The sequence below is a fragment of the Sebastes umbrosus genome, chromosome 24 (assembly GCF_015220745.1).
Source record: "Sebastes umbrosus isolate fSebUmb1 chromosome 24, fSebUmb1.pri, whole genome shotgun sequence".
NCBI classification, from domain to species: domain Eukaryota; kingdom Metazoa; phylum Chordata; class Actinopteri; order Perciformes; family Sebastidae; genus Sebastes; species Sebastes umbrosus.
Genome location: NC_051292.1, coordinates 9334527 through 9354520, shown reverse-complemented (window position 1 = coordinate 9354520; position 19994 = coordinate 9334527). Strand labels below are relative to the sequence as shown.

Genomic DNA, 19994 nt, shown 5'->3' with positions numbered 1-19994 from the left:
AATGTATTATTACATCTTCACTTAAACCCACAATAGACCCGTTTTTGTCTTTTTTAGGGAGGTACTGGGGGTCTTTAGGGGGAGATAGCAGGTCAGCAGTAGATGTCACATAGAAGTGGTGTACATCATCTGAAAGCTGGGAACCTGAGGATTAATTTAAGATGCAGTAATAAGTGTTTAGAACGTTTCTCATGCTCTAGTATGTCTCATAAGTTCTTGCAGCAATTTTTGGGTTGAAACCATTTGTTACAGAGATTTGGTGCTAAATTTAGCAATTTTTTACCACTTGAGAATTGATAAAAACTATCAAAATACCACATTAAGACACCAAGACCTTGAGGAACACCATAGAAAAAGCCATGCTGTGATTTGGTTTCAAAAACTTTTCACATTTGGAGGTTTTCTGCAAGAATTGCATTTTTCGGCGATTCGATGGCGAGCGCTTCTGTTCTGGAAACTGCTCAGAAACCCCCTTATTGTCAATCTACCTAGTAACGCCATCCATCCTCTGAATGCTCTAGGTCTCTAGTTTGTGGCCGTAAAGTTTCATGAGGCTGTGATTATCCTAGAGGTCACCACAGCTCATTTTATACAGTGAGGTCATGTCTCAAAAAATGGTCTCACTACATTGAAATGACTACTATGGGGACTGACATCATCACACATGAATACAGTTGGGCTCATTGGATCCACAAGAGTCTCAGCTTCACAGTGATACCCAATTTATGTAATTCAAGACTGTTTAGGGACCCCAGTATGCAGAAATATTCATTTTAGAATAGGCGGAAATAACCCCAAACTGCATGTGATTATCATAAAGTGGGCATGTCTGTAAAGGGGAGACTCGTGGGTACCCATAGAACCCATTTTCATTCACATATCTTGAGGTCAGAGGTCAAGGGTCGCTAGTATGACATGGTCAGGTTTTCTAGTTTCATATCATATCTGTAGCTTCACTCTGGCTCTAAAACTGAACCTGCTACAGCCTCTGAAAGAGAGTAAAGTCGGTTGGGATCGTGGGTCTCCGGGGGTTAAAAGCATTTATTAGTGCCTTTTAAGGGTAAAATAACGCTCCATGCTTTTGCAATGCACCTCTTCATTTACTGCTGCATTCCTGCTGACATCACTCTGCAGTGTCCGACTCCATCAAAGGGGAAATGTGGCGACCGCTTCATAAACGCACGTTACTCGTGGAGCTAATTTGATTCAGATGAGGAGATTTATGTGCAGAGCCGAGGAGACTCGGGAGGTTGTTTTTTTTTGAAGGGTAGAATCGTCAATTATTTTGGAACAGATGGGTCTCAAAGTGCAATTGAATTTGATTATCTCCTCGATGGAATACATAATGAAAGAGCCCTAATTTGAGCAGAAAGTTATGAGAAAAGGCCATTTCAATTGCTCCACAAACTAAACCGGGGTGTCAGCGTCACACAGCCGACTCAGGCATTCAGACGATTTTCTATTTCTTATTTCCTTTCTTCCCCTTTAACGATGACAGCGCGAGTGAATCATGATGAGCACAGCTGTTTATTTGCTTCTTTCTGAAATCTGCCCCAGCTGCATTCTTGAAAGCGCGATGCTCTTTTTTTGTCATTGTTAATTGATCAACGCTTTTTCATGAAATACAACTTTGTTTTTCGTTTCTATTATCGACACGCTTGTTCAAATAATAACAGGCATGGCGACTCGGCTCTGCAGAAATCATTTGACAGATTCAGAGTAAAGAATTGTCTACGGCGCCGGCATCGAACAGATTATTACAGAAGTTTTTTAAGATGTTTTGTTGAAGAATCCTGACAACCTGTCAAGTATGATTGCTCCACTAACAGCTTTCCTTTACTTCACTTGTGATTGGCAGATATAATTATATCTTTTTCTCCTCTCAGGTTCAAGAGTTCATACTGATTAAGAAGTTATCTGATCTGTTTTTAGAATTGTGTTAAAACTTTTCCTTAATCTTTAAAGCACCAACACACTGATCACTCTTTCTACCTAAATACAATTTTAAAGACGTAATTGCTGATGGGGTGGACTGGATGTTTAAGAGATATAACCATAATCTATAATCAAATGTGAACAGGCCGTTAGGAAAGGTTGTGATGTGACTTCCTGTCCCACATTACAGTGGATCTCCACCAATTTTACACATAAAAGTCTGCAGATGTTGGGATGTACTACTGAATGTTACCAGCAGCCCACTCGCAAGGAAACAAATCTGCTTATGAAATGTATTTTTGTTTCAGAAATGTTGACATTCAACATATCAGAAACGTACAGTGTCAACATTCTTTCTGGCAACTGGGTTGTTACCAGACGTCTGTAGCCGCTTCCCATCTCTGCTTGAGGCTCGAGATTTCATTAGCCACTTTAAACACACCTGAATCTGCGACAGAAGTTGCATTGTGGGTAATGTAGGAGCCAGGTATTGACAAGGAAGCAGAATGGAATAAAAAAGATCTCTGTTTTCTGCAACATTGATTTTGATTAAGCAATTACTTAAAGGGCCGGTATGTCGGATTTGGCACCATCTAATGGTGTGGTTGCAGATTGCAACCAGCAAAAAGAAACATGGTGGACTCCGTGGAGAGGACCCGCTTCATATGTAGATATAAACGGCTCATTCTAAGGTAACAAAAACACAAGGATTCTTAATTTCAGGTGATTATACACTAAAGAAAACATACTTTTTAATAATATATTCCATTTCCTGCCAATAGATCCCCCTAAATGCTCCACACTGTTCTTGTACTGGTCTCTCAAGCATGTCTGCAACACCTTCACTCAAACTCAACCACAACCACCCCAGACAGATGGTTAGGACCCATTGCGAGTGGGCCTCCCGCAATGCCTGATAACAAGTTTCTTGTGCTAAATAGGGCGAGCGTGACTGTAAACACACCCGCCTCAAGTGGAGCGAACAGGTGGCGCCACCCCATAGGTCACGCTGGTCACGTTGCGCGTCCACAACAAAAGTTCAGTCACGAGGAAAATGCTCCAGATCCCCATATGATCTGTTGATGGAGAAAATGTCAGACGCTTGTGGGAAATCAAATCCGATGCTGAAGGCAGTCAGCATGAGGTATTAGCTCCAGTCTAGAGGGAGTAGCGTCCATGCGTCGGTGTTGTTGTGCTCCCAAAAATTGCCGCAAATCACCCTCAGTATCTTTTTATCAAGTTAATTTCCTCTGTGCTGCTTCACAATGACAAGAAGGCGGCCTAGTTTGAATGGAGCTCTTCTCATCCCAATCATTTCCTCCATGTATTTGTTTTCGGGGGCAGTATCCTCTGGCGGCGGCGAGATGATAATGTCACGGAGGAAGCAAAGTGATGGTCTGCCTGGTGTTTATACAAGACTTTGGCATTTGTTGTCATTGGGTCTGTCGTCATTGGCGGGCAAGTTGCCACAGAGCCCCTTTCCATCCTCCACAAACACACACCCCCTCCCCACTCTGACCCATATAGGTGCTTTGAACCGCTGGCAGGCCCGACAAGATTATCTGGGCCCCCTTCCCAGTAAGACCATTGGGATGTGGGTGCGTGCTGGTGTGTGTGTGTGTGTGTGTGTGTGTGCATGAAACATGTACGTCTCTGCATGTCTGTGTGCAGTTTGTGACAGCATTTTGGATGCTGTTGAAAGAGATGGAAGGTTTAGTCTCCAGGTGGTTCTTCAGACTGTCACTGAAGCTTTAGGAGGAGGATATGGAGGATTTTTGAATTTGGTTTTATTAATATTCTGCATTGCGAGATATTTTTAAGGGTTAACAAAAACCAATGTGCCTTGACGCAGCCAAGCTGCTAGTGAGAAGTGTAGTAATATAAAGGAAATGATTAAGTTAGAAAAGTTTCCTCCCTAACTGTGATGACTGACTGCCCGTTTGCCCTCTCTTCCATCTTGATTACATAATCCCCAGATTAATTAGCTGTGTGCTGCAGTCACTTCCTGTGGCGCGACCCTCAAATGGGCTCCCTCCTCAATCTGGCCTATCGACTTACAGGGTGCCAGAGCTTTTTCTTTGAAGGCCGCCTCGGCTTCAGAGGCAAAAAGAACTCTCTGATCTGACGGCTAAAGGAAAAGGGCCCCCGCAGTGTGCCGTTACGGACTGATAAAAACCTCGAAAAACAACGTTTGGGTAGCACACACACTCGCAGGGAAAAAAAAATTAAGAATAATTTGGTTGTGAAAACAAGAGGCGGTATGGAACAATGACAATCTGGCTCCTTTGGTAATTTCCTGTCGGCTTTCATTCGTGTGATGTGGTCGTGACTGTTCTGCCGGGATCAATCAAACCTGCGAGCAGATGGCATCGCGCTCCTCCGGCGGACTAGGGATAGTCTGTGTTTTTTTTCAGAGGCGGTAATTGGCCCGCTATGTCACGGACCGGAGCGTGCTAACAGCCACTGCCTTCGCCGCTGTGCAGCGACAACACGTGTCGTTCTGCTTTGTACGGCTCATAATGTGCTACCTGAGCTACAGGCTCCATTTCATATCAAAGTTGTGTTAAACGTCGCTGTAATTAAAAAGTTACGTCTATTTCAGAGAGGGAAAAACACATTTACAAGAGCGCGTACAAGATAAGCAACATTAACTTCTCATTAATCTTCCAAATCACGACTGTAACAGCCACCATTAGACCCCCCCCGTGAATAAATGTGGACCACTTTGGCTGTCTTGGCGTCCGGGAGACCCCAAAGAGTCAGAGGTATCACATTCTAGATCTGAAACTCGGTGCTGTATTTGCTAAGTGGGTTTGCATTTAGGTGAGGGAAGCTTATGTGGATAAATGGAACCTTGTGTGGGAGACTCAGCAAGCTGTATAAAAGAGAAGCAGGGTAATTGCATGTGTACTGTATGAGTGTGTGTGTTTCTGTGTGTGTGTGTGTGTGTGTGTGTGTGTGTGTGTGGCTGAGACGCCGGGCACTTCAAAGCTTTGATGTTGGAGCTCCTAAATGAGGGCCACCAGAGGTCCGGACTAATGGGACATCATGTGGAGATTAGAGGCCAAGTGTAGCAGGCTGACAACATGGTATTATATGTGACGGAGAAAGAGAGGGAGAACATGAGTTTGTGTGTGTGTGTGTGTGTGTGTGTGTGTGTGTGTTTTCATTTTGCAATTAAAAGTGAGAGTTTGGCTCAAAGTCTCAGACGGAGTTTGTGGGTAGTATCGCAGGGATGTCAAAAATGCTACGAAAAACGCATCAATTTCTGCTCTTTTTTACACAATGTATCACAGTAAAGGTGGGTTTATACCTCTGAACTTTTTGTAACTAAGCACACTGGGGGAAAGTAGAAGAATATGAAAGATTATTTCGCAAAAGCTAAAAAAGATTTCATGGAATATTTAAATTCCCCTGCAAGGAAAACAAAAGTTATATATACACATCAGGCTTCGGGTACCAGACTTCCCAAAGAATAAAGCAGAGAAAGCTGCTCTTTTGTACATAGTTTTATTTACGCTCTTCCGGTAAAATTCGTTGACTTCTTGGTATATCCGCAGACTATTTTGTTTCCCCCTGGCGTTTCGGAGCAAACGAACAACGCGCTGATCATAAACCAAGCCCCCAGGAAAAGCGCCGGTCGCTGATGCCAATTTTCGTAGCGGCCAAATGGTGGTACTATAAAGTCCGTCACGTGATGCCATTGGACCAAAAAATACTTTTTCCCATAGACTTATATTGGGAAAGAGACTCACTTTTTGTAGGTAAATCAACTTCCCAGTATGAACACTTGAATAGTCCTTTAAATCATTAGGTCCTAAAAGTTGTAAAACGCACAAATAGCTGAATCCAGAGTTACTGAGCAACTTTCATAGGAATGAATGGGGCCCCGCATCCAACGCTGTATTCAATTCTCTTAATACATCCATGGCTGTCGCGCGAGTATAAACAAAAATTTAAGAGCCATCTTTTTCCTCAGTATGGTATAAATCCTTTATTAAATAATCATAACAATAATTATAATAACAATCATAAAAAGAGCATTTCTGTACAAAGACCCCTTTAAAACAACAACAACAGCAGTCTGAGCAGTGCGAAAGGGGGGTGGTGTGGGGGGATCCTGTCCTTTTTTTAAACGTTGTTTGGTCCTCCCAGGCAGAAGGGGGCGCTGTGTTACTGTCACTGTCAGTGTCAAGTTACTGTGTCTGATACCGGCTCCAAAGGCAAACTGGACCCCCGAGGCTCCAAGGCACTTTGAAGAGAGTCAGTGGGGTCCAGAGAAGCGGGCCTCAGAGGAGAGGGACAGCACGTGTGTGTGTGTGTGTGTGTGTGCGTGTGTGTACATGGTGACGGTGGGATGAAATGTTCGAGTGAATCCATGGCATCAAATATAGAGCTTGTCAGCAGCAATTATTGTTCCCTTCATTTTTCGGTCCTCTCACTGCGTGTGTTTGTGAGCGAGAGAGGGTGTGTGTTCGTGTTCTGTATATACATCTGTATATACAAGTGAAGTGTGTGTGCATGTGCGTGGGAGGGAGACTTCTTCTTCTCTCGCCCTCTCCTTTTCTCATGGCTTATGAGTCCATTCAGAGCGTGCAAGACAATTTCTGATTCAAAACAGTCCCGCCTTGCTGTGCAAGAGCCGACATTAAAAAAAAAAAACAGGCCACGATTAGCCGGTAGTTTTGAGGTGGTGGTGGTGTGATCTGTGTGTGAGTTGGGGGGGGAGTAGGTCCTTTAAATCATGGCTTTTGAGGTCCACATGTACAAAGAGAGAGAGATCCTCTCTTTGCGTCGCCTCAACGTTTCCTTTTTTCAAACATTTTCCGCGATACAGTTTTGCTTTTAAGGCTTGTTGTGTGTCCGAAGCACACGGTCAGTCGATGGAGAAGCACAAGGGGAGAACGTCGTCGCCTCCCTGTGAGAGAGAAAGCTCCGTCAGTCTCACTCTCTCTTTGTTTGTCAGTGGTTTTCAGTCCCTGCCCTTACCAGCAATCCATAGGTTGCACCGACCGAAAGCTCCTTGACCTTTCACCATTAACCACAATGTAAACATGACCTTCTCTCTGACAGGAACCAGTAACAACTAAATCTAACAATAACTCTCTCTGTCATTAAAAGAATGTGTTAAAATCCCCCCCCCTCCACCCTTCTTCCTTCCCCCTCCCCACCTCTACACACACATACACCTCTTTTTTTTATCTGCATCGCAGCCTGGCGATAGGCCAGAAGGAAAACATTAAACAGAAAGAGAGTGACCGAGCAGAAACTCGATGGACGTCTGGGACTAAAAATACCACAGACTGTCAGGAACTAAGAGGATAACTGAGGCTGATCGGTAGCAGAGTCTACGACGGAACAAAAAAAAGCCAACGGGCCACACAAAGGAGCTAAGTTCTAGGCCACTGTGTTCACATGTGATCAAAAAAGACGCTTTCTAAGCACGTTCCTAACCTACCACCGTTCCAACACGACGTGTTCTGACTGTGTAGCTTAACAGTATCCAGCTTCAAAACTAGACCTCTAACAAGTCTATGATGCTTTTAAAGACAGTTCTCTTTTGGTGGAGCAGGAATCTGTAATTGATATGTGTAGATATTTTTTGAGGCCTAACGTCCCCGCAGTGGAACGATCCGTCTGGGTAACACCCCAGTCTTTCTCTCGTTGGTTCCTTCCACACAAAAACTACCAACACTGGACTGTGCCACGTTTTTCCGAGCAGTTAAAAAAAAAAAAAAGTGGCTTTCTCGTTGTCCATGCGTTCCAGGGGATCTGCACCACCAAACTGAAAGTGAACTGGAGGAAATGAAGAAAATAGTGAGAGGTTTCCTTGTTCTCCTTTTTTTGCGTTTTCCTCCCCTTTGAAAAAAACCTCCTCACGCCTCGGTGCAGCAGCGCTGTTGGTTCAGCTTGACCTTGTGCTTGAGGCCGTCGTACAGCTCGAAGTTGTAGTTCTCCAGCGTGGTGGAGGAGCGGGACGACAGGCCGCTGTAGGAGCAGGTGCAGTAGAGGAGGAGGCCGGCGCACACCGCCCCGAGCAACACTCCCAGGGAGCTCATGACGATGATGGTGACCAGGATGGGGTCCAGGGTGTACAGCCACGAGTTGTCCTTCTCGGAGACGCGGGTCACCGGGGGCTCGGACGACGGGGACGCCGTGTTCCACTCGGGGAACTGTAACACTGCGAACAAAAGTGGACGAGAAAAGTTAATTTCACGGACGTGAGAAGCGACTAAAATTCTGCCTTTACTCATGAAAAGGTGCTTTACCTCCACCTAGCGGGTCTCTGCCACTGAAAAGACGTCCGTCTCCAAATTCATTTGGTATCTTAACTGTTGGAGAGAAGCACAGGAAACATGGTCTTTATAGCACAGCATTTGGCTGTTTATGGTTCTAATTGAACACCTTTTGTACTGAAATCAACAATAACAGAACCACACTGATACATAACTCATATTCACTGGTGCTTATTCTGCATCCACACACACATAAGTCTCGGAATAATAGAAAAATATGACTTTATTAATAGAGAAAGATCATTATGATACATTCCTGTCGAACACACAGTCATCACATAGCATACTGATGGTATAAGACTGTTCATTCCGTGTGAATAAAGATGCAAACATCATCAAATAATTAACATTAACCCATCATTATCACCGTTAAAATCATCGACACTGTTAACTGTCAAGTTTAAGAGTGGTGTATAAGATGATGAAAGGAAAAACAACAACAACATTTAAGTAGTGCTTCTATGAAAACTCACTGCCAGGTGGGTGTGAACCGAAAATTGAAATGTACGTGAAGTGGAAGATTATAAGTGGGGTAAAAACTAGCGATGGCTGGAGCCAAATAGCTCAAGTGTACTTATACTTTAGATGAGTTTTTCTTTTTCACTTTGTGTGTCTACGTGTGTGAGTTTGCGCTCGCTGCTCTTGGCAAGCGTGCGGGAGTGGGAGTAGCTGCTTGGCAAGGCACACGTCTAGATCTGGAGGTCTTTTGATAGCCAATGGCGTTATTAATGCTGTTTCCGGGGCAACTGGAGTTGGCAGCGGATCGGGGCGGCGGAGGTGCGGTAGATGGGAGGGAAAAGTGCTTACCGCAGCCTTAATAAATGTTATCTGTCCATTAACTAATTACAACTATTAGAGGCTTGGAGCGTAACGGTGTCGAGATGGCCCGAGTAGGGTGTCCAATCCCCTCCTCTCCGAGCTGATTTAAAAGCGCAGAGCGAGAGCGTGCCAAAAAACACTTCTTTTTCACTCTGAGGAGAAAAGTGCAGCTTGGAAATTGTGGCGACAAATGGAGGTGCGTTCTGCTGAGCTGCGGGGCTATAGTGGGGGTGATGGATTTTTTGCTGGTGTGACAGATCACGAAAGCACGGCCCGTTAAGCCGCAGAGTGAAGACCTCAATTTCATTCAATCTGGGGTGTTGAACTGAATCTCCCCACCTCTTGCACCGACTGATGAGACAGAAACTGGTGCCAATTTGTCTCTCGGTTGGAGAAATTTCACAATAAAATAGGCTTTTTAGATATGTTAAACATTAGTATGAGTGCAATAGCTACGTCTTATTATATGTTAATAGCCATTCATGGCGTCTTATGGCACTAGAGGAAGAACCGTCGATAGCTGGAGCTCCGCTCTGTTTTCCATAACATCTTGGATCCCTCTCAAGGGTGCACATATACAACAAAACACTGCACTTATGGCATCCAGCTGGTTCGGCGGCATTGTGGGATTTGTAGGAGCATAAATCAAGACAGAAAACGGTGATGGCAGACAGCTGTGTCTATTTACAACCCTAAAAACAACAAGCACATATTCCCACTGAAATCACAACGAGGCTCGGCTCAGCACGAGTTTTCATCTGGGCAGCTCAAAAAGACATGGGGGAACAACGGGGGAGTGGGTGGTGCGGAGCCTAAGTGGGAGTGGGAACAACGTGCTTTATTACGCCAGAGAATCAAGATGAAACACTAAACACTGAAGACGGCCGCATCCATCACTGACTGATGCCTTTATCAGGAGGAGACAAGACGTTCAATCAAACGAGCTGGTTATCTCCATTTGTGATGCAGGACTTAAAGTATGATGGATTTGCATTCCTTTTGTTTTTAAATGTGCACATGCTCTGTTGAAAAGCACAATGGAAGGAGGACAACCCCCTCACTATTGGTACAACTCATATCACAGCTATCTCGTGTTGTTATTACAGAGGTACCAAGAGCTTTATTTTCTGGGGCTTGCCAGATCGTTTCCACAGCGAGCACGTTGAATGCCTCTCAGCCTAACAGTTTTCTCCTCTCTCTCTCTCAGTGCTGCAGAGCTCCTCGTGTCTCTGGGGTCTTGTTTTAGCCTGTGGTTTGGCAGCTCTGGCTGGCTCTCGCGGCGGAAACCGGCTCGACCCCCTTCTCTTCCCAGCCCCACACATGTCTGTGTGTACGTCCGTGCTGGGGTCATTCCAGGAGGACCGTTGGGGTTATGAGGAGCCAGACGGCACTCAATGGTCCGAGGCAAGCTGCTCGGATAAATAACAGACTTCAGTCCTCTCATCAGGAGCAGCATAGTGTGAAATGTCAACAGCAAACTCCTTAATGGAACAAAGAAGAAAACAGCAACCGCAGCTACATCCATTAGAGACACATAGAGAGAGAGAGCACAGTGTTTCTTTGCAAATTCCCACTTGGCAGTTTAGTCATCATCACCCTTTGCAACTGTAAACTAAATGAGGGAGGGGGTTTTCGTCGAGTGGATGTCGCCACCGACATCACGAGTTGGCGTCCTGCTCTGCCAAACACAACGCGGCTAAGTGCTTCTTTTTCAGCAGAGGGTACGGTGTCGGTCCCGGCTGTCCAGCCTCACTGTCAGGACTGGCTCCACCCCTGGGGCGGCCATACTGGAGGACCAGTTAGAGTACTGGAAGCACTGCGAGGAGCTGTGATAGGCCACCGACAGTTGGCTCTTCTTGGTGGCCAGGTGTTGTCGGCAGCAACAGAGGGCCCTGACCAAGATGGCCACAGCAAGGAGAAGGAGGGCGCCCCCGGCGGCCATAATGTAATACCAGTGGATGGGCAAGGGAGGCACAGGAACGCCTCCCCCTGGTGGAGAGATACAGAGTATATTGGCCAGGGGGAAAAGAGAGGAGTGGCACTTTTTCTACATTTAATTCTCTATTTTCCATCCCTATTGGTCGTCATCATACGAACAGCAGGCCTCATGTGAGCATGCACAAGCATGCCAGTTGCAAAAAAATAAAATAAACCTCCCAGGCCAACAAAAAAAGTAAAAAAATTAAAATGCATCCATGTCTCTCATGTAGCTTGGGTTGCAGTTGGAGGTTTCACACCAAGATCATCAAGAGATTTGGTTTGAAATCAGTCCAATGGTTCATCCAGTCTATGCAATTTTTCAAAAAGCTCCAATGGAAATGACTTGGTGTGAAAGCCAAAATAATTAGTCATAAAAGCACCCACACACATTGAATTAAGGAGCTTCCTCTTCCTGTTTCGCAACTGGCACAGGAAGTCACAAAAACAGCCCGCTGATAAAGTCTCAGAACCATGCAAGAATCAGTCGGACGGACACCACTTGGGAATCCAGTGTTCCAGAGCTCTCATGAGCCGATATTGGATTGGGATTTGTTATTTTTGCTGGCTCGAGTTGGCAGATTTGTTTTGAGTGCATAATTTATCCTGTTTCTCTGTTCTTCGTTTTTCATTTTTCCTCTTTCTCATGCATCAGCCTCCTGGCCAGTCCTCTCCTCCTCAAGCCAAGCTCTGTCTCCTTGGAGACTATCTCCACAGATCCTCTACTCTGCCGCCCCTGGCTTGAACCCCCTTCTCAAATTCTTGGTAAGAACAAGCTAACCACCTTCCAAGAAGCCTCTAGTCGACTATGCAAAAAAAACGAACCCCTGAAGACACTGAAAAACTAAAATAAAAAAAATAAAAAATGCACCATCCAAACTTGATATGGAGAGAAGAGAATGTCAAATTGAACTAGGGAAAGTGAAGCAGAGCTGAATACATCCTGATTTTTGGACCGTGTCACATAATTACAGAGGGAAATGGTGCGTGCTGCTGCTACTTCACACTGCACACACTCATTAGACAGAGCTGAGTTAGGGAGAGGAGAGAGAGACACCCGTGCTTGCCGCTGCTCAGTCACTCTATCTGATTGCATTTCACTGGGGACACTGGTGTGTGTGGTGATATTAACGTGTGTGTGTTTGTCAAGGGTTAGAGACTCTCTCTCTGTGTGTGTGTGAAGGCGCAGGAGTAGAAAAGCCGAGGAAGTGCACACACATCACATTCGCACTGAAACCGCCGAGCTCTTATCTTATTGGAAGACATTATGAGATGCCAAAACACAACATCAATCTCATAGAGTCCCCCAGGATGCTCTAAATATTTTTCATGAGGCAGACAGTTATTTAAAACCCTTCAGGCTGTGTCAGGCAGCGCCGAGCTGAGAATATGTAGCTCTTTTCAAATATCTGGCTCCATGAGGTGCGCTTGATTTAGCTTGCCTTGCACGCAGAGTTGGCTCTTTTGAGACTAATCCTTTGTTTCCGCTGAGACTGACGAGGTAAAAACTAAAAAAGTAGTGCACAACAGCACATTAAAATCTTTTTCCCCAACTTCAATTTTTGAGAAACTCATTTTGTATTTTGCAAATTTGATAATTAAGATTTTAGCGAGGGGTTTAGTATGTGTTTGGTGATGATGAATCACTAGTTTTAATAATAATGAATGCAGATTTATTCACTCTAGCAGCCTCGGTGTTGTCGGTGAAGGGACCGCTTTAGGGCTGATGAGACAACTTAGTGCCACCAAGCAAAAAACCCCAGGCTAGTGCATACCAACGGGCAGGAAGCAAGACCAGAGAGGAAGTGACGTCATACCAAAAAAGTCAAACTCACCTGAATTTTCGGGAGAAAAAGCCGCAAAGGGTTCTGCGAGGACAGAGAAAGAGAGACGGGAGGAGAAAAGAGAGAGACTGTTAGATAACTTTTAAATACGACGGGAAAAAGTCAGCCAAATGTCACAGAAATGTCACAAGACTATCAAAGTCCTCCTGAGGAAATTTAACTTAATTCCTCAGATAACTCACATGAGTTATGGCATTTACCCGGCTCCTTTGCCAGAACGCAATTTCAAACATTGTGCGAGTGGGGAATCTGAGATGGGCTATGAGTTATACGTGTATACGTGTGTGTGTGTGTGTGCGTTTCGCAAAGTTCACGCATTTCAAGTTGTTTATCTGCCGAGTCCAGTTAAACTGTTTTTTTTTTTTTTTGGCTTGCTGCAAATGCACAGAGCTGAACTTTCACTTTGATTGCCTGGAATGCAAACACAAAGACCTGGTGTGTGTGTGTGTGTGTGTTGGAGGGAGAAAGAGGGAAACCGACTCGGGAACCGGCGCCTTTTGGCGGGAACCCCAACGAGCTGTGAAAAACTCAACTGCGTTGGGTGATAAGCAACATCCCAGAATGCTTTGGGAGTGGCGAAGGAGTGGAGGAAGGAGTAAACACAGCAGCGTGGAGGCAGGAGGTGGGCTGGGAATGTCATCTTTGACTCGCTCAAGACTCAACGCTAAAACAAACACAAGTGTTTGCCGCAAACCTCAACGCCGCCCCGCCTGCTCCCCGCCGCGATTCCGGCTCCGCAGCACACTGGAAGTCAGTCAGAAGTGATGACGGCAGGGTTTTCTGGCTCTGAACCCCCGGCTCGGTCTCTGATCTGTTTAAGACCCTCTCCAAAGCCCCTGCTCTGGCCAGATTAAGGGGGCCGCGCTGGCGCTCGGCTCACACCAGGCAGCGCCCGGAAAGTTGCTTGGGAAACAGCCTGTCTAGTAATTCCCTTTGACGGCTCGGGGAAAAGCTCTGTTTACAAATACGACAGAGCAGCGAGATAGAGGAAGAGGAGAGAAAGAGGAATCTAATGAAACATAGATTAGCATCGCCGGGGCCCACGGGGCGTTTATGGCCTACTTTTCCTATTCTTCTTTTTCTTTTTGTGGAGGAATAAACGCTGTCCCTCCCTCTCCTTCCTGCTTTCATCTCTGTATTCGGCGGGCTCTTTGGGAGGGGAGGCAGTCTCTGAAAGCTGGGATGGGAGAGCGAGGGAGTGGAGGGAGGATCGAGGGTGTTTATCACTCCGTGTGTGTCACTGTTCAAGGACCTTCGGGCTAAGAGTGGAGGAGGTGGAAGGGAGATGGCAGATTGATGGAGGGCGAGACGATGAGGAGATGTTGGGGGTTGACAGAGGATGAGAGGGAGCTTGTGGGTCAAATGGATGTGGGTTTGTTTATTTTTTACAATATTCTTCTGGAGGGAAAAGATATTTTGGAGGCAGAAAAACAATACAGTCTGTCTGTCAGAGAGCTGGAGTGTGTTTGTGTGACTTACGTGTACACTCTTTCAGAGGGGTGCTGGGGCTCATGTGGATGTTGTCTATCCAGATGTGTCCTCTGGTGCCGTGCACAAAGAAACCCTCCATCACAACCTACCGCAAAACAGGGGAGGAAGAGGAAGAGGAGGAGGAGGAGGTAGACGGATGAAGGCAACAGGAGCAGAGGGGGGTGGAGGAAAAATTGAGAATGGGGACAAGCAGGAAGAGGAGGAGAAAGAGGATAAAAACTTAATACAGCGCCTGTGATATTCAAAGTTACACTCAACGCTCGCAATCATCCTCCGCCGTCTTTCTGCGAGCTGACTTTTTTATGAGAACGTTAACTGCTTGTGATGTCTCTGACAAATGCGCAGCGATCCCCAAACAATCACGCAGCCAATAGAGACAATATGGCTCACTTTAGCTGCTTTTTGAAGTCAAACCCCGGCCTAAGGTGACAGAGATTAAAACGGATGCGTTCATACGCTCCGAAGATGAACGTATCTGCCTCTAACCAGCCTGGATAAAGACACAACTCACTTTCCGGGGAGATATATAATAAAGGGTTTGACCCAGATATGTATTATCAAGCAGACATACTTTAATATAGCTGATATTGGCTAGAAGTTATGACTTTTTCTCTTTCAGCATACAAGATAAAGTGCATTCCAATCTTTATGTGGGTTTACCTGGAAGTCTTTAGGAGATTGCGGCAGGATGGTGCGACCCTCCCTCCAGACAGGGCCCTGGTCGTCTTTCAGCGTCCACACTACGCTCTCCTCGTTGTGGGCGTCCCGCAGCAGGACCTTCAGGTGGCCCTGGGCCTCCCCGGACAGCTGGTAGGAGAAGATGAGGCAGAAGGGCCCGGCTTCCGCCACCACCACGGGGCTCACGAGGCGCGCTTGCTGCTGCTCCGTCTTCAGGCTGGCGTCCATGTACAGATAGCTGTTGAGCTCTGGAGGGGAGGGGGGATGATACGATTAGTTTGACTAAGTGTGTGTAATGTAAATGTACAGTTGAGGCACCACACGCTCTTTCAAGTACGGTTCCTAAATCCAGATGTGCTTACAGACTAACTCTGAACATATGAAACTCTTTCAAAAAACCTAATCGGATAAACTTTGGATCAAGTAAAATCATTTCACAGCAACGATATGCAACCAAGCTGTTTTTAGTATTTGTAACACATTGGCAAGAAATGAGCAGAGCTTTGTTTTAACCTTGAGTTTGCTGGTTGTTTCAGTCAAATGAAAGTGAAAAAAGAGATTTTAATGGCTTTTCATTTCAGCCCTCGAGGCAATAAAAAGTAGGAAATATGAAAGGGACGTGTCGACGGTTGTAAATGGATGCTGCTGGAACAATTCACACAATTCTAAACCATAAATCATCACATATATACAGTATATCCATATGCACACATGTACAGTATGTTTTTCACACAATTACAGATATGTCGAACAATAACGAAATGAATCACCAGTTGCTAACAGGAACGGGATCGCCCGCATACACAATAGTCGCGGCGAACAATAGGGAAATGACAAATGTAAACACGCAGGAGAATAGGTCCGGTGAGTGCTACCAGAACTCCAGCCAAGACCCTCGGGGACTATTTCTCTTCATTCCCTTCCAGGTAAATGACTTAAACAACGGAAAGGTCCAACGGAAAAAAACGCAACGCCGCTCCGTTTGTTTACACCAGAGGATGTTTAGTTTGCAAATTGGATGCCGACATGAATTCCATTGTGAGAGATCGGCGAGTACGTTTGAGTGTGTGTGTGAGTCGAGGAGGCGTCTGGTGAGGAATTTCTTAAGTGGGCCCTGTGGGAAAATGTCCAGTATCAACAATCTGCAGATTAAATCACCTGCTTTATCATGTACAACTGTGTGTGTGTCGGAGCAGCTACGCGTCTTACAGGCCAGGAAAAAGCAGCAAATCAGGGAGGAATATTTTCCAGAGTGTGTTGTTTTAGTTTCCCAGTAACACCACAAGCATCTGCTTTTTATCCAAAAGCACCTTACAGTAGCATGCAGCCACGCTCAACTTATTGAGTGACTGGGTCGATAACCTTTCGCCGTGTGTGCGTGTGTGTGTGTGCGGTCTTTCCAGCCGATCCGACAAGCAGTATCTGGAGGGACAAATCTTCCACCGACTTGACAGCTCCCCTCTGCCCGCCATACGCCCAGGCTCGCCTGTGTGTGACACTTCAGACAGTGTGTGTGACAGTATGTCTCTTGGCCCTTCGCAGCCCTGGAATGGAGTGTGTGTGTGTGTGTGTGCGCCACATGACACTATTTTCTTGTGTATATATGTGTGTGGATTCGCCTATAGGAGGAGGTGCGAGTGAAACATTTGTGACTCCGCGAGGTGTTTTGCAGCCTCTTCCGCCGCGGCGTCCTGCTGCGAACCCCCCCGTTGTTGTGCCTCTTGTTCGCCAGACAGCTCATAATCGAGACCGCCTCGCCGTACGCGGCACGACAGAGCATTATTAATCCATTTCACAGCGGTGTCCTGCAGCGAGACGCAAACAAGGATTCTATGAAGCCTGTTTAGCATGTTTTTACTATATCAAACCAAATATCGCAGTATTTATTCCACCTCTGTGTCTAATAATTGGTTTCATGGCTGAGGTCAAGAGGTGAGGAGATCATTCTTTCTGGGTCCCCTGTAGAGGATTAAACTGTGATTTGATAGCAGTGAAATAATGATCCTTTGCTGGCTGGGATTCCTGACCTTTGACATCGGCAGGAGAATCAAAGGCTGGCGTGGCGTGTCAAAACGGCTGGAAATGATACTCCATACATGAAAGCCGCAACCGGACTAATCTAGGCAACCCTTTCCAATCCGGGCCGTGATGAAAGACGCTGCTTTGAAGCCCCCCCCTGTCAAAGACGGCTATGACCTAAATCGGTCACGCTTCGGGAGCGTTTCTGCCTTTTGCTGTGTGATCCGTTTTGCCCCGCCGAACACGACCCAGGTGACATCACAAATTTTTGGACATAAAAAGGGGGCATGCTGAACCTCTTGTTTAATTCTCTCCAGCTGGAGGAATGCTGAATCTTTCATGGAGACTTGCTCGAGACCAGTGAATTTTAAAACAAGGTTGGGATAACAATCCCTTACCCTGCCTGTGAGAAATTATAAATAGTGCTATAAAAAAAAACTCCTCCCTAAACCCAGCAGGATACGTCTTCTATAGTTTTTAATAACACGCCAAAAGCTGCACTTGTGATCCGCGTGTATGCGTGAAGGGAAAGTGAATAATTATTTCTTCAAGGAGTATGTAAGATGGAAGTCTACACAGCATCATCGGGGATGAACCTGCGGTAATGGAGGGGCAGCAATGGACGGCTGGGAATACGTCGTCTTTGGAATCTCCTGCTCTGAACTTAATTGGAGCTACTGGGTCTTAACCCCTTTCTTGCCGAGACGTCACGCGTTTTTGACACACGGAGAGATGGTGCATGTCACATGTGAGGCTGCCTGATATGGCGGCGGTGGCGGCGGCGGCGGCTTCCCTCTCGATTCATTCTCAAAGAGCAGCGTGGCTGGCTGGATGATGTCGCTGCTGAATTAGACCGCTTTCAATTTAAGGAATTGTTTTAATCAAATTGAAAAAAAGGACTCGACGAAGACGCACAAGCACAAAATGACTCCATTTAATTAGCGTCTGGTCTAGACTTGCAGAAGTTGATAAAATAAACTTAATGCATTTGTGCAATTTTCTGCGCCCAAATGAAATTCTCCCTGCAGCTGCATACATAAAAGAAGCTTCTCCCATGTAGCACCGAAATCGAATCTGAGATGTCTGTTGTATTGTTTGTAAAATCATCCAGGCATCCTCTGCAGGTCTCTTTCAATCAGATGCTACACTGAGAGAAACTTCAGCTCCCTGAAGCAGCTCAGGATTAGAGTATTAGGGCTAGTAGTATTATGTAGTATTAAGACTTTATTCTTGTAATATTCCGACTTTTTTCTCGTAAAGTTACAACTTCTTGAAATAGTATGACTTTATTCGCATTAAATTATGACTTTTTTCTCGTAATATTATGACTATATTCTCAAAATCTCAGATTTTTCCTCCCTCAATGTGGCCCTAATACTCCCGTCGTAGCTCCGAGTCGTTGTCTAACCAGACACGACCTTAAACATGACTGTTGAGGAGACTCACCGTGGCTGTGCAGCGACCAGAGCAGAGGGGCGTTGGGGTCGTGCGTCCACCCACACAGGTCGTGGTCAAAGTCGCACACGCCTTGTGGATGAGAGGTGGCGACTGTAGAGGCGGAGAGGAAAAGAGAGTCAGAGCGGGAGACCACAAATGAGGAATCATTTCAGATAAAGAAGCATTCACAACTGCTCTACATAATATCCTTTCATCTGTTCTATTACTGCTACCTAATGTGAAGTACTGGACTCACCTGTAGTCGTAATGGGGATGGTGGTGGTTTCAATGTCAGCAGGCAGAGTTGGCGTGACGGTGTCGGCCGTCGTGGTGGTTTCTACGGAAACAAACACAACTCAGGTCAAAGGTGGGCGTGTGAAACAATCCTCAGACGTTAGATGACTGTGTAAAGAGGACGCATTAATCACCCGATGTTTGTTTGAGAGATTGTTTATGTGGAGTTTCTCCTTCAATGGTAGCATACGTGAGGGAGGGCCGGGAAATACAGATGGGAGGGGAAGTGATAAGCAACAAAGGACCAGGAAGTAATGAGGTATAGTGTTTAATACATCTTTAATAACCATCCATTCTGAAACTTCTCCCTAAATGCTACACACTGGACCTTTAATCCATAGAAAAGGTAAAGTGTAAAAATGAAAATCTGCCGTTTTATGGGACCAATGTTTCACATGCGTTCCCTTGCATATAACTCTCTTTTGCACAAACAGTTTAGGTTCGCTTTAATAGCAGTGAGACGATGTTTTAAACAGGAAACTGAGTCATTTATTACGCATAATTCAGCATGTAAACAGCGTGTCTCAGTGTGCGGTATATTAAGAGTGAATTAAAGCGCATGTCATAATCGAGGGTGTGAGGTCACTGTCTGAAACTGAACTATCTCCCGTCTCCTGTCTCCATCCCACCCAGAGTGCCGGAGACAGACAGAGGCGAGCACAGATAGCCCAAGAGCACCCAAGGGGGGCCCCGGTCATGTTGTGACTGGATGCTCCGGCGTCAGTGTCTGTCCAACAGTGACTCAACTATGCAGACGTGTCCACATGCTAATACACACAGATGCAGAGTCACACACATGCAGAAGTGGGGTTAAAGCTGATGGATGGATGTGTCCAACAAACTCCCCTCGACCTTGGACGGCTTGATCACACTCTGGGACTACTCACTGGCTGTCAGGGGCGATACAGAGCACACACACACACACTCTGTTTTCCTGTGTCATGTGTGAGCTATCGTGTGTTTTACCGAGTGTCTCGCTCACTCTATAACTCACGCGCGCTCAGAAGAAGGGGAGAGCAAACACAAAGTGAAATGCATGATTTCTCGCGCTGCCCCCTTAACATCGATTGAAGCACGCATATATCACACAGAAAGAACACACCGAGGCATAACAGTTTGCTCGTTAAAACACATCACATGTGCGCACAAACAGACACGTGTTGAGCAGGCCGCAGTTTGGAATGTGAAGTGGGAGAAAGCGCTG

The 19994-nt window shown here is 45.8% G+C and overlaps 1 protein-coding gene across 2 annotated transcripts in view; it reads right to left on the bottom strand.

Annotated features, from left to right (window-relative positions):
* Positions 1 to 5903: 5903 nt before the first annotated feature.
* Positions 5904 to 19994, bottom strand: part of nrp2a (neuropilin 2a) — a 56601-nt gene continuing 42510 nt past the window's right edge. Inside the window, exons 12-18 of one of the 2 annotated variants that reach the window (XM_037761825.1) lie at positions 18753 to 18833; positions 18506 to 18607; positions 15023 to 15288; positions 14351 to 14447; positions 12863 to 12895; positions 8205 to 8267; positions 5904 to 8116 (exon numbers count right to left, since the gene is read on the bottom strand). In XM_037761825.1, coding sequence (XP_037617753.1) covers positions 7812 to 8116; positions 8205 to 8267; positions 12863 to 12895; positions 14351 to 14447; positions 15023 to 15288; positions 18506 to 18607; positions 18753 to 18833 — 947 coding nt within the window. In that variant the 3' untranslated portion in view covers positions 5904 to 7811. Of the gene's footprint in view, positions 8117 to 8204; positions 8268 to 8436; positions 11040 to 12862; positions 12896 to 14350; positions 14448 to 15022; positions 15289 to 18505; positions 18608 to 18752; positions 18834 to 19994 lie in introns of those variants that run through there. The other variant, XM_037761826.1, reaches the window with a different exon arrangement.